Genomic DNA, 15,490 nt, shown 5'->3' with positions numbered 1-15,490 from the left:
TTTTATGCTAACCAATTTCACTTCATGAATGTTGTCCGATTCTGTTAATCTGTATGATTCACTACAGCATCTGAACATTGCAAAACTCACCACTTACTGTGCCACTTTAAGGTGGTGAACAGGTTCCTCCTCAGCTGCACATGCAGCCCAAAGAAAGCAGAAATTGTTGGAAAAATTAATCCAGTGAAAAATATTTTTATTCCATGTTAGCAAAATGTGACAGTCCCTACCATCACCAAAATTGCAAGAGATTGAAAGTAGCAGATCCAGTAACTGGAACCTGTGCTGTGTGCAGCTGATCTATTTAGCCCCAAATACAGCATCTGTAAGTGTAAAAGTCTCACGTTGACAGTACTGCACACGAGATTCCGTTATTCGAGAAATTTTGCAGAACATATTCCAACTATCCTTTGTGGCTTTTTTTGTGTCAGTTTTGAATCTGAATTGATTTTTTAAAAGTGGAGTTTGAAGAGACTGTCAACTTCTGGAAGGTCTTCATGTGAATCTATGAAGTAGAAGAATTATGGCTCACTGTAGTATTTGGTTAACTATGAACCTGATTCTTCAAGAAACGCTCAATGTAACAAAAAGTTTTAGCAGTGAAAGAATACAACATCCACAGCAAAAGTTTTTTTCGGAAAAGTTTATTTTGTTACACAATTACAAAACTATAATAACTTTAAATAAAACTTTCATACAATGTAGAAATACTGTTACTGTAACAAAGCAAATTAAAAGTGGTATAAACTGATTTTTCTCAGCAGTAATATTCAATAAATGTTAAGTACACTTTAAAACAGACTACCATGCTAGATGGTGTTTCTTATACACAACCTGTTTAAAACAAGTTCATTGCGAAATTACTGTGAAGTATAGAACTTGAAAATTATTTTCATTTTTTGTAAAATTAAGAATGATGTTCAGAAAGAAACAAAATTAGTCTGAAAATGAATCTAATACTCTCCCACAATGACGTAAGTTCCCTTATTTGAACACTTTTGTAGCAAAAAATGATTCAAATCAATAAAAATACATTAATTTGGTTTTGATATTCTGATAATTAATAAAAATAACAATGATTTTCCACAAATGAATCCATAAATAGCTTGTGTGAAAACAGTATAAAATTATACCATAAAACATTTGTTATTGCACTTCATGTCTTCATATGTCAAAAGCATCCTCCTTGGCATGGCAAAATAAGACATGTACACAGAATGAGACATCGTCAAACTATTTATGTGAAGAAGTATCATTCTCATGAAGATATAGTCAAGTCATAAATAAACTAAAAGTAAGTACAAATCAACATGAAACTAAAAACTGGACGGTGAAATGTAGTGAGATAGATCATGAACACACTAAAATGAAATGCTCTGCACTAATAATCAGTCTTAGTAATGTAGTCATATTCATAAAACAATGAGAGAAACAAACCAGTAAATAAGAATGCAATGTACAATTCTATTGCCAAACAAGAATGACAAATATACAAACTGGTTTATTTCATTTATCTTTTGAAATACAAATCACAGTTTGAGATATAGGCCACATTTTTAATTGCAGGTTAGCCAAGAGGAAGAATTAATCCTGAATCACTGGTAAAATGTTCTTCAAAGATAAAATAGCATCCGTAGCAAATTATTACCCCCAAATTACAGTATGAATTGGGACATCATCAAGGCATAACCACTGAGGCTCACTAACTTTCAATTGATGTCTGCTAACACTTCCCCTATCAACACCAAATATACACTACTGTTGAATTGAACCAGTCAATCAAACTGTGCTGAACAGTAAAACCTGAAAGTATTTTGAATTAAGTTACGACTTGTTTAAATACATGGAAATTAACTGAACAGGGAGAATTAAGACTTCCGTGCCAAATTTCAGAGGCATGCAGTCCCTACTATTTTGTCAACCTGAAAAATCTAGGTTTGTTGAAATTTCGAGCTTAATGAGATTCTTTGGTATCTAAGGACAAAACTCCGTGAACTGCAACTATTTTTTTATTACCTTACAACAATCATGAATAAGTGCATCGCCTGCAATGAAGAATATGGAATCAATTGCACTGTGACAGTGTATTTTCGTAAGTAGCCAAATCAAATTTTTCTGTACATGATTACAACAGTACTGACATTTTAATTTAGCACCTACAATTTATCAGTGTGCTCTGACTAGTTCCTATATACATTTACTGTGATAAAATATTCAATTTTTTGTAACAATAGCAGACGCTATCTTAATTCATTACTTGAATCACGTTCAGAATTAAAAATGGCGATCTAGGAAAAAAAGAACAGCAATAACTGAATCCACATCCTGTCTCTAACAAAAATATACAACTGACGAATCTATATACTTTACAAATCTGATTGTTGTTACCGCATATAAAATCTAAATGCGTACATGGCAAGGTAAGGTAACACAGAAAGCAAAGAATTGTGTGTGTAGCTATACTGTCACATTGTGATATAACAGACAATACAAAGCTTAACAAACCACTCAAAGACTAACACACAATGACTATCAGAAATGGAAACTAGAAACAGAAGTTCATTTATTAACTAAAGACTTCATACAAGATAGAATTTACAGATCAAACTGCTTTCTTTTCCTATGTGCTTTATAAAATAAACTAATACTTGAAAAAGCAAGCAGTCAATTAAGCTCAGTCCAACATTTTTTTTCTAAAAACAATATTTCACACAAAGGCAGCGAAATTCTAAGACACATCAATTAAAACCACAAATTTCATCCACATAACTAAAATGCCAAGCAGTCACTCAGTTGCTGTAGATGAACCAAGAGAGAGGTCTGATGGGTACGGTGTCATGTTGTAATAAACACTTGCAAACGAAGATCGCAGTGATGGCGTTACATCTTCACCTGAGGCAAGAGGTGCCAGCCGACGACCACCGAAGCAGCTGGAAGTGGAAGAAATCTTCCTCATCTTGGTGGTGATCATTGACTGAATGTTTCCTCCAGCAGCAACACTATCACTGCTGGCAGTAAAAAAAGTTTGCACACTTTTTGTGAACTCTGAAGATTAATATAATTAATCTTTATCCAAGTTACATAAAAGATTTTTTCCCTTCTAGAAATTAAATAGCTATTAGTACAAACATTTAATACTATGTAGGAACAATACTGTGTAATAAATTGAAACTTCATGAAGCTGCAACACTACACTTATCCACAAGCACTATAAAGAATAACTATAGTATTTGCAGGGGAAAAGCTCTTCATATAATGAAGCAATAAAAAGATATTTGTATGGCTACATTGCTTCATTATATAAAGAATTATTCCCCTACTAGGCTAAGTTTCCAGGTTGGTACAGATGTGGTACTGATACAAAATGTTTTATCGCAGGTTCTCACAAGGGAACCTCCCCATCGCACCCCCCCTCAGATTTAGTTGTATGTTGGCACAGTGGATAGGCCTTGAAAAACTGAACACAGATCAATCGAGAAAACAGGAAGAAGTTGTGTGGAAAAAAAAAAAAAAAAAAAAAAAAAAAAAAATACAAACTGAGTAGTCCATGGGCAAGATAGGTAACATCAAGGACTGTGTGGGCTCAGGAGCGCCGTGGTCCCATGGTTAGCGTGAGCAGCTGCAGAACGAGAGGTCCTTGGTTCAGGTCTTCCCTCAAGTGAGAAGTTTAATTTTTTATTTTCAGACAATTATTATCTGTCCGTCCGATGCGAGGTAACTGCGCCGTAGTATGGGGATGCTACACCTAAACAAACATCGAAACATCTAAATCGGGCAAGGTAGAAGAATCTTTTTAACCATTCGCCAAGTGTACAAGTTAGGTGGGTCGACAACATATTCCTGTCATGTGATGCACATGCCGTCACCAGTGTCGTATAGAACATATCAGACGTGTTTTCCTGTGGAGGAATATGTTGACCTATGACCTTGCAATCAAATGTTTTCCGTTCCCATTGGAGAGGCAAATCCTTTCGTCTACTAATCGCACGGTTTTGCGGTGCGGTCGCAAAACACAGACAGTGAACTTATCACAGTGAACAGAGACGTCAATGAACGAACGGACAGATCATAAGTTTGCGAAAATAGAGAAAAATAAATTTTTCACTCGAGGGAAGACTTGAACCACAGACTTTTCGTTCCGCAGCTGCTCACGCTAACCACGGGACCACGACGCTCCTGAGCTCACACTATCCTTGATGTTGCATATCTTGCGCATGGACTACTCGGCTTGTATATTTTGCTTATTTTTTTTCATAGTTCCACACAACTTCTTCCTGTTTTCTCGATTGATCTGTGTTCAGTTTTTCAAGGCTTATCCACTGTGCCAACTTATAACTAAATCTGAGGGGGGTGCGATGGGGAGGTTCCCTTGTCAGTGTGAGTGATTATTCGTTGTACTTTCAATTGAAACAAGTTTTTTCCATTTTCTGCATAAATGTAAACAACTTGGTTGAACATCTGGAAGCACACCTTTAAAATTGTGCTTTTTATGTATAGTTTTGTTCACACAAGCTTTTAAAGTATTCTTGTTTATGTTTCAATCAAATGGATTAACTGGAATACTGTGTTGTCTAAATGATCCTTGCCTTCTGATACAAAGTTCTTTGGTAGCTAGAAAGATATTTTTTGGTTATGGACTGTTGAAACTCAGGTTTTTTTTTATTTTTTAGTGTGCAAGTCATTTAAGTGAGAGTTGAGGCACCTATCAAGTACAAAGCCCCATTTATTCAAGTACTTTTGTTCATTATAAATAAGAAGACAGCCATTTCTAAAAATGTAAATGGAGACATAGCAGGGGTACTTGACACATGGTTACAGCTTCTGAGCTCACATTTACGTCTGTGACATGTATCCTCCAAATAAATTTCAATCACCTTAATTAAATCTGCAATCAAGAAAATCTTCGACATACAGAACAAAACAGAGAGTGGAAACTTGTCAAAAATCTCAGTAACAGAAAGTCTACTGAAGTAGTTGATAGTTTTTGGGCCAGTTCATTCAACTTCGGAAGCTGATAAATGGACGTCTAACTCTTGATGTGACCCTACTTCTGTAAGATTAACCAGGTGAAGGATGTCTTAAAACAGCAACAGAAATGACCTAATACTGTGTTTGACAATGGTGATTAAAAATATTCCCATAGTCGTGTTGAGAGGGTGGGAGAATGTGTATGGCATATTTTACATGAAGAATTAACTATGGGAAAGTTCGCAAATGATGCAGTTGTGAAAGGAGAACAAAAGTAATGTGCACAAATAGGTACAATGACTCAGAGTGGAGTGAATGGACAATTGGCAGCAATAATAACAGTAGAACACCTACAATTATTGTTCGAGAGTGACCTGAAAGTGGAATAACACACACACACACACACACACACACACACACACACACACACACACACACACACACACACAGACAGACACAGACTGGTCTGAGCTGCCAGAAATGGCAGTCATGTGTGTGTGCGCGCACACGCACACACTTCTTAAGAAGGCTTTGGCTGGAAGCTAAATGCGTAACAGGCTTTTCATTGTGCCTGTCTCCATGTGTCATCTTAACGTTGAGTGGGAATCTACCATTTTCCAAATATTGTTTATATTCCAACCTGGAGTTTTCAGTATGTATCAAGGTCTGTTGACCGTTTCATGTTTTTGACTTTATGTAGAGCAAAGTCATACCTCGATAAGATCTCCTCCTCCTCAATACACGTTCTGCCCATTCCAGCCTTTTAATCTTAATGTACCTGACAATGTGTGTTTCAATATAAAGATTACATAATTCATAGTTGAATCTCCTCCTTCAGACACCATTTTCTTCCACTCGTGCACGAATTTGTCTCAGATCTTTAAGTTCCCTTTCATCAAATTTTGTTCGAGTCCACGTTCCAGCACTGGCCTTACTAAAACTTGATAAATCATCACTTTTGTTTTGTGATCAGCAATATAGGTTTCAGATATTTTCTGTTGTCATGATAGCACTTGTTAGGTGACAATATTTGTTTTTGTATTTCAGAACTGATGTTGCTCTTAATGTTTACTTCTCACCCAAAGTTAAGTGAAACTATGCACAATATCAAACTTATATGAATGAAGTTCTATGGATGGGGTTTATTTAGATAACATTTCTTAGTTAAGTCATATACATAGTTTTCTCTCCGTTTATCTGTAAATTCATCTTGCTAGCAGCTCTTCCAAGACTTGCTTTCTTGCAGTTATATAATCTGCATATGCCAGCACCTGAACTGTTTTATGCAGGACAGTCCTTGTTTGGTGCCGCCGCCTCTTATAACCTTCACCAAGGCCACGTTAAACAGAAGGCAGGATACTCCATCTCCCTGTTTTCCTCCACTTTTTTTGTGATCACATATTCCGTATTTTAATTTGACTCCAGGTGTTTTCTGTAGCAGCTTTTACTATGGCAATCAATTTATTAAGAATTGAAAACTCTTCCATTGCTACATACAGCTCCCTTCTGTCAATACAGTCTTAGGCTGATCTGAAGTCTATATGGATGCAATGTGTTTCGATTCCAAATTCTTTGCATTTTTCCTAGTATTTGCCATATTGTGAAGATCAGATCAACAGTAGATCTTCCCTGATGAAACCCATGCTGAGTCACCAAAAGCATTTTCAACATAGGTCATAAACCTGTGAGAAACGATGTTTGAGACTATTTTACATGCTGTACGTAATAGACAAGTTTCCGTATAGTCAGAACACTACATAGTACCACCTTTCTTTTGTACTGGGTGTATGATACCAATGTTCCAATCATCAGCGATACTTTTCTCTATCCAAATCTTAATTCTAAGCACACAGAAATGTTTGACAAATTTCTTTCCTCCATTTTATGAGTTCTGCTTTTTTAGATCCATTCCAGAGGCCTTAATGTTCTTCAGCTTCTTGATGGCTGCCTCACTTCCTCAGCAGTTGGTTCCTCTGTATCTGAGTTCTGTGTATTTACAGAGGGTAAGATTCCTTGGTTCTCAAGCTGTACCATCATTCAGCAGTTAATCAAGGTGTTGAGCCCATTTTCTCTATCTTGCTTTATCGCTATTCAAAACTGAACCATCTGTTTTTCTACCCCAATTCATCCTTGGCTGGAAATCCTTCTGGCTCTTACTTAACTTCGGATAAAAAGCTACTACTTTATCCATCTCTTTCAGCTGTTCAAGTTTTTTGTTTCATGTTTGCTCTTCTATGCAGCCACTTTTCTTCTCCTCTTGCTCTTCGTTTACTTGATGCATTCTCCCATAGGCTTCACTTTTAATTCCTGTTACTAGTGTATACTCTTCATCAAACTAGCCATTGTGTATGGCCTAATCTACTATTCTCAGACCTTCATTAGCAGCATTTGTAAGGGTACTTCTAAGGTTCTTCCATATTTCCTCGATACTGTTATTTAAGAGTGTCAGGTCTTCATTGAGTATATCGGATAATCTTTGAGCAGATCTGGCTCCTTGATCTTACCAATATGCAATTTTCTTGCACAAGACCGATTTACCTTCCTTTGTTTAGATGTTTGACTTCTGACTGTTGCTATTACAAAGTAATGATCAGAGTTAACATTAGCACTCTTACAACTTCTAACATCCATTAGACTGGACAGATATCTTACCTATAAGGATATGGTCAATTTGGTTAGAAGTAAATCTGTCTTGAGATTTTCACATCATTTTATGTATATCTTTATGTTTAAAAGCTGCACTGCCCACTACCCTATTTCTTGAAGTAGGTGTAAGAGTCCGATCCCACTTCATTAGAGTTATCATGCAGGCTGTATTTTCCAATACAAGAGTGATATTAATCTTTACTTATTTTAGCATTAATATCTGCAAAAATTATCTTTCAGTCTCCCCTTGAACATTCATTCAGTGTATGCTTATCTAACTTGTCATAAAAAGCTTCTTTTTCTTAACTCTTCTCTTCAGTTGGAGAACACAAGACTCTAGCTGAAAAATTTTCCTCAGATTCCAAGTCAGGACAATATGTGCGATTTAGTCTGGAAGTCTGTAATAAGATGGTTTTCCTCTTACTTACAATAAAATCAGCACCAAACATGTGATATTTCTCTTGGCAGCTATAAAGAACATCATATGATCTTTATCACTCCTTCACTTAACCGTTTCAACACTAAGAGCTGTAATATTCAGTCAGTATTCATCCAACTGATCAAGTAATTTCTGTAAAGCTCCAGCTTGATAGGTGGGTAGAACATTCCATGAACCCAGTCTCAAGTTCTTTAGACATCTGTCTGTTACAGACAGGTCAAGCTGGCTATTTCTTCATAATATTTTTCCATTTTAAAGTGCTGTGAACTTGCTTTTTCGCCCTTGCATGACTTAACCGTATACAATGAGTGTACATGTTGTTCAGGGGCCATGACATGGATGTGCATGCACTGGACTTTGTAGGGATACAGGCGTTTCCTATGTTGTTAGTACATTTCTACCAGCAGAAAATATACCCACAGTGCCATATATTACTCATTTGACCCTTGGAGTGTTGAAGTGCTTGTATTTATATTATGGGAAAGAGCACTTTGCAGTGTAATAGTGTTTTGATACAACTGATGCTTGTTAAAAATTCTTTTCTTCATTTCGATTATTTGTGTGTTGTGTGACTCAGTACCTATTCCATCTGTTATTTACTCTGCCTAGCACTGACTAGAGCCTTGCATGTGGCTGCCACAACTGGACAATCTTCAGTGAAAAAGCATGTGAGGAGGATAAACTGAGAGAACTATTAAAGTTTTATCATGTTTGTGAAAATCAAAGGCATGTGCCAACAACAGGTGGTAGGATACCTACAGCTAAGTGGAGGGAGCAGCGTTGCAGACCACACAGCTGGTACATAGTAGAATTTTAGAATAGTAGGCTGAATAAATTAACACTTTCATATGATTTGAATATTCGAAGGAATGCAAGTTTATAAGAAATGAAATTTTAGTTTTAGCCAAGAAGTGCTAAGAGAACAGATGATTGGAGCAGTCACATTTTTTCAGCATGAATAATGGATCACAATTCAAAGTGAACTGTATCAGGACTGTACTTTGTGTTTTTATTCAAACTGTTGAAGATTGAACTATTACGAAACTACTCGTTATTGCTGAAATGAGCGGGAAGGCAATAAATTCAATTTCGAATAACAATGGCAAACATTTGTTCTGTTTTGTTTTAGGGTGCAACAACAACTAAGGTCATACACGGCCATGTCAGAACCGTAGAACACTAAGATGAAAAGGAGTTAAAAGCAACTATTTGCTGAGCCCAATCGATGGAAGGAAAGACAACTAGAAAACAGACTCTCTTTGAGAAAGGGCCACAAAATATGCCACAGATATAACAGAGGTCCTCACCTACAGGTTAAATATCCTTCACCATACTGCTATGATGGATAAAAAGTAAAACACAGTCAACACCTCACGTGTAGTTCACTAAAATGGCTGAAAACTCATATGGCAAACATACGCCTCACAGAGAGAGGTGGTCAGCCAAGCCGCAAGGAGATGTTTGATTTCTTTAATTCCCAGAGCTTGTTTCCATGAAGGGAAGACCAATGGTGATGTCAAAGTGACATCACCTGTTGATAAATGGCAACACAGATCATTGGAGGGAACGGAAGAATCAGCGGGCTGAGGTTTGAGGACGGCAGCTTTGGCATTAGCTTCAGCGGCCTCCTTTACCAGGGACTCTCAAACATACTGTGACTGCATAAAGAGTAAGCAAGTGACAGCGTTCCCACTAAGGGATGGACATGTACAGCAAACAAGGGCGTCTCTGAAGGGCACAGAGGGTGAGCAGATAAAAATTGAAAAGCCCGCATCTTCAGACATACTGCATGGCTTGATACAGGGCGAAGAGATCTTTTGTAAATACTGAGCAGTGTTCCAGAAGCTAAACCAAAAATTGTAGGTGTCAATGACAAAAGCACACCCAACACCACAATCAGTCTTAGAGTCATCATTGTACACAAAGGTACTACTGCGAAGGTCATGAAACTTACAGTGTACAGTGATAGAGCGAGGCTGGAGTAGTGTCCTTAGAAGCAAGCCAAGGTGAACACGGGCCACTACACAAAGCCAAGGTGGTTAACACCCATCGAGAAAGTGAATGAAGGCCAAGGTGAACATCAGCCGCTGCATGAAGCCAAGATGGTTTACACCCATTGGTAAAGTGGCAGATAGTGTGAAGTTAAGCTGCTGGAGCAAGAACCGAGAGGAAACTCCAGGAGGTAACAGAAGAGGGACACACCCCATACTGGCAAAGGAGGACACACAGGATGTGTGGCCAGGCACAGCAGTTAAATGGCATGCCTATCTGCTGAGGAGAAAGTCGCATCAGTATGGCAGTGGGATTTCAGCAGCTTCTACAAATGGACTCTTAACCAGGCTAGTGTAAAAGGTGCCAGTGACCAAACGGATGCCATGATGGTGGATTGTATTGAGACGGCGTATGATGGATGGAGGTGCAGATGCATAAACGAAACACACACAGTCTAGTTTCAAAAGGACAAGGAATTGATACAAAAGGAGAAGGGTGGTCCTATCGCTCCACAGGAAGTACCACTGAGGACACACAGGGCATTGAGGGACCAGGTATAGTAGACGGACAGATAAGAAAAGTGGGAGGACAAAGTTTGCTATCAAGAATGAGCCCCAGGAATTTCACAGTTTCACCAAATGGAAGAGCAATGGGCCCAAGATTTCAGTATGGTGGAAGCAACCCATTGTGGCAACAGAAATTCACACAAATGGTTTTGTCAATGTAAATGCGAAAGCCATTGTGATTCTTCATGAGTAAAGATAATTGAGACCATGCTGAAGATGCCCCTCAAGTAGAGAAGTCTATGGAGAACTGCAGTACATGGCAAATCCTCAACGAAATGGGAGCCAGAGATGACTGGTGGGAGACAGACTACAATAGGGTTAATGGTGATTTCAAAGAGGATGACACTCAGGATGTTACCCTGAGGCACACCTTTTTCCTGGATAAAGGTGTCCATAACTCATAACGCACACAACTTGAAAACTGTTGTCTTAAAAATTCCTTAAGGAAACAGGACAGGTGGCATCTGAAGACCCCAGGTGTAGAGTGCATGGAGGATACCAGTCCTCCAGCAGGTGTCTTATGGTTTCTTCAAATCAAAAAACATAGCCAAAGTCTGGCATTTACACACAAAACCATTAATGACATGATGCAAATCTTCATGTTTTGGCGGCGCAAAGACTGTTCCATTAAGTTTCGGGTGTGCAGCCGCAAGAATTCTCCTTCTTCTAATATTTTGGCTGTATAACGTTCAGCCATCTTCAGAGTGAGCCGCAAGACTGCCACTCCAGTGCTCGCTTCGTCCCTTTATACTCGTGTACTGTGCAACTTTGCATGCGGCCATAGCTGCAAATGCGCCAGAGACGTTGGTTGGCGGCAGAGACGTGCACAACGCGCGAGTTACATCTATGACTCCACAGTCGATCTGTGTTGGCATGTCGACATATCATTGTGAGCTGCACTGTGACGACATCTTTGCAAGTTTATTACATCAAGTGCCAGATTCCATGATTTATCAAGGTTGAAACCACTATCTCTATTAATTAAATTCAACATCAAGCGAATCTCAATTGCCTCCTTCACTATTGAGCCCCAAAAAGATGATGTAGTTGCAAGAATTTCGATGCTGTCATACAACATACTGTGACCAGTGCCAATACAATGCTCTGCCTCTGCCAACTTGTTAGGTTGTAAAAGTCGTGTATACCTCCGGTGTTCTGTACATGTTTCTGGGACAGTACGAGTTGTTTGTCCAATGTAAGAAAGGCCACATTCACATGGAATTTTGTAAACTCCAGATTTACGGAGCAGCAAATCATCTTTGACAGAGCCCACGAGTGCCGCTGTCTTGGGTGGAGGATGAAAAATCACTTTTACTTTGTGTCTGCTGAGAATCTGCCCTATTTTTGATGAGAGGTTACCTACATATGGCAGGAAGACCATCGATTTAAAGGTTTCTTCGTCTTCTTCTGCTTTCTTTGTGGCCTCTTTCGGTTTCATTGTCAGTGCCTTCTGTATTTGCTGTGGAGAGTACCCATTGTCTTCAAACACTCTTTGTAAGTGGGTAAGTTCATCTTGCAGACTGCTTTTGTCGGAAATAATATGCGCTCTATGGGTCAAAGTTCAGAGAACACTCATCGTCTGGGCAGGATGGTGGCTCGATAGTGAAGGAGGCAGTTGAGATTCGCTTGACATCAAATTTAATTAATAGAGTGGTTTCAACCTTGATAAATCATGGAATCTGGCACTTGATGTAATAAACTTGCAAAGATGTCGTCACAGTGCAGCTCACAATGATATGTCGACATGCCAACACAGATCGACTGTGGAGTCATAGATGTAACTCGCGCGTTGTGCACGTCTCTGCCGCCAACCAACGTCTCTGGCGCATTTGCAGCTATGGCCGCATGCAAAGTTGCACAGTACACGAGTATAAAGGGACGAAGCGAGCACTGGAGTGGCAGTCTTGCAGCTCACTCTGAAGATGGCTTTACGTTATACAGCCGAAATATTAGAAGAAGGAGAATTCTTGCATCTGCACACCCGAAACTTAATGGAACATTCATGACATGGGTTGACAAAGTGACAAGACTCAACTGCAGCATGGCGTACCTGAAATCTACATTGTGCAGTGGTTAGTAAATTGTGAGACTCTAGCCACCATACCAGCTGGGGATGAATTGCACATTCCATCTCTTTGCAAACACAGCTGGTGAGAGAAATGGGACAGTAGCTAGAAGGAAGGTGTTAGTCCTTACCAGGCTTAGGTATGGGTATGACTGTGGCTTGACGTCAACTTTGAGGAAACATGCCCTCTGCCCAGATGTAATTGCACAAATGAAGGAGAAAGTGCTTGCCTGCAAGAGAAAAGGGCTGCAACATCTGAATGGGAACAATGTCTGGCTCTGGGATGGAGGATCAGGTTGAAGTGAGAACGTGATCTAGTTCCCTCATAGTAGAAGAGGCATTTTAGCACTCACGACTGAGAAGAGAAAAGTATCGGCTGGGCTTCCTGCCCTCATTTCCGATGGAAGAAGGTAGGGTGATAGTGGGTGCAGCTCGAAATCTCCACAAAATAACGGCCCAAGTGTTGGAGGTAGCAATAGGGTCCGTGATGACTTCATCTGCTACCAACGGGCCGAAATTAGGGAATGGACCTCTGTCCCAGAGAGCTGGAGCTGTCTGAGGTTAGTCCATGTCTGATGGTAGAGTGAGTGGAACTGTTAAGAGAACTAGTAAGGGAACTAACATTGTGGACACAACTGTTTATATCTAATACAGTTTGCCGTCACAGGAAGACTTAAAATCATGGAGAGCATGTTACAGCGTGCGAATTGTGTTGTGGCATCCCTCAGTCCATCAAGAGACTGGGACACTGAGGTAAATATGAAGTGCGAGAAATAGAACATTCTGCGGCAGTAAGGATAACATTGGTAAAATATTCTACCTGGTCATCACAACAGGGGAAAAATTATTTGTCAAATGTCACCAGGTAGAAGTAAAGCTCCAGTCAGACCTTAGAAAGCTGCTACTTGGATTTGCACGTAGGTGGGGTAGGAGACAACAAACAGATAGCACACAGGAAATGGTTACTCGAATGTCAGAAATGATCATTCGAGACGCCGAGCAAGTTGGGCAATACAGAATGAGAGGCCCAAATGGGAAAGCCAAATGCCCACCCTTAGAAGGTACAATAACTGCCCCCCCCTCCCCCACGAATAAAACAAAACTAAATCTGCTGTTAAGGCATAGTCACCCAACACCAAAAGTAGGGTGCTGGGAAGGTTAAAAGCCCACCGCAGAGTGGCTAAAATTGAGCAGTCCAGCAAGATGTGGACGACAGTCATAAGGGAGCCACAGACACCGAGGTGGGTCCTCACGACGGATGAGGTAACCATGTGTTAGCTACATATAGCCAATGCGGAGCCAGCAAAGGACAACAGATTTCTTGCGACTGGCTTGTATGGATGACAGCACACATTCGTCATCTTCTTGATAGCATGTAGCTTATTTGGTGTACTCAGGGTGCGCCATTCTCCAGTTCGCAAAAACTTTGTGGTGGAAGAAGTTCGCAAATCGGTCTCTGGCAGGCCAATCTCCAGAGATGGCTTACTGCTGGCCTGTTTGGCCAGGCGGTTAGTAAGTAAGTTAAAGAACCCGGTATCCTGACATGTCCTGGGGTCCAAATGAAGGTCACTGAGCATCCACTGTTGCAGAGGGCATAAATAGAATCCTAGATTAACAGTACCAAAGAATGTCTCTAGGGAAGCACTGATTGAGAGCTTGTAGGTTGCTCAAGGAGTCACTACAAATGATGAAGGACTCACCGGAGCAGGAGCGGATATGATCAAGAGTGTGATAGATGGCAACCAACTCTGCAGTGAAAACTGCTGCATCCATCAAGCAAGGAGCGTTGTTCAGTATGGCCAACATGAGTTTAAGTGAAGTCAAGAAGACCGTCGACCAGTGATCCATTTCTAAGCCCTGAAACTTGCCGAGAAGAGAGAGAAAATGCCGGTGGAGAGCCTCAGGTGGGACTGAGCCTTTGGGGTCTTGCAATAGGTCCAGCCGAAGCAGTGGCCAAGGTATCGATCATGGAGGTGTACGGAAGTGGGCCTGCAGGAAAAGTGGTAAGGGGAAAGCGTCGAGTTCATGAAGTAGTGACCACACAAGGATGGCAAAGGGATTCCCAGTTCTGGGCCACCTTTGTGGAAGATGGATTGCAGTGTTGGGGAAAATGAGATAATTTGGAGGGCAAGGTGAACTATGTATGTGGGCAGTATAATTTGTGAGCAATAGTTGCTGCCGGAGCTGCAATGGAAGAACACCAGCTTCCACAAGGAGGCTGTTTACGAGGCCCGATCGGAAGGCTCCTGTCGCAAGGTGAACACAATGGTGGATAGGGTCTAGTAGACTCAGTTCAGAGAGTGCTGCTGAACCATACACCATGCTCCCATAATCAACATGGGAATGCACGAGGGCTTGGTACAACTGCAGCAGTTTAAGACAATCAGCACCCCAGTCGATGTGGTTCAGGCATTGAATAAGATTATGGGGCCACCAGCACTTGTCCTTAAGCTGACAAAGATGGGGAAGCCAACTTAATCGGGTGTTGAAGACCAGTCCCAGAAAGTGGGACGTCTTCACTGCATCTAGTAGTTGGTCATCTAGGTGAAGTTCTGGATGGGGATGGGCAGTACGATGATGACAGAAGTGCATGACAAGTATTGGCAGCCGAAAACTGAAAGCCATGACCAAGGGCCCATGACTACACCTTCCATATAGCCCCCTGCAGGCGGCGTTCAGCTGCAACAGTAGAAGAGGAGCAGAAGGAAATACAAAAATAGTCAGCCTGTAGGAGGGGAGATTTTGACAATCCTACTGCTAACACAAGACTACTGACAGCAATTAAGAAGAGTGTGACAGGACAGAGCCCTGCAG

General features: G+C 40.4%; 1 protein-coding gene across 5 annotated transcripts in view; it reads right to left on the bottom strand.

The window, feature by feature from the left end:
* Positions 1 to 684: 684 nt before the first annotated feature.
* LOC126236847 (uncharacterized) overlaps positions 685 to 15,490 on the bottom strand; it is a 30,977-nt gene continuing 16,171 nt past the window's right edge. For 2 of the 5 annotated variants that reach the window (XM_049946454.1, XM_049946456.1), the window contains exon 4: positions 2,873 to 3,008. Coding sequence is in view for 2 of the 5 variants with exons in the window: in XM_049946453.1 (XP_049802410.1) it covers positions 2,786 to 3,008 (223 nt within the window). In the remaining 3 variants the exon portion in view is untranslated. Of the gene's footprint in view, positions 3,009 to 15,490 lie in introns of all 5 variants that reach the window. The other 3 variants (XM_049946453.1, XM_049946451.1, XM_049946455.1) reach the window with 3 other exon arrangements.

Source organism: Schistocerca nitens, chromosome 2, assembly GCF_023898315.1.
Source record: "Schistocerca nitens isolate TAMUIC-IGC-003100 chromosome 2, iqSchNite1.1, whole genome shotgun sequence".
NCBI classification, from domain to species: domain Eukaryota; kingdom Metazoa; phylum Arthropoda; class Insecta; order Orthoptera; family Acrididae; genus Schistocerca; species Schistocerca nitens.
This window is presented reverse-complemented; position numbering and strand designations above follow the sequence as displayed.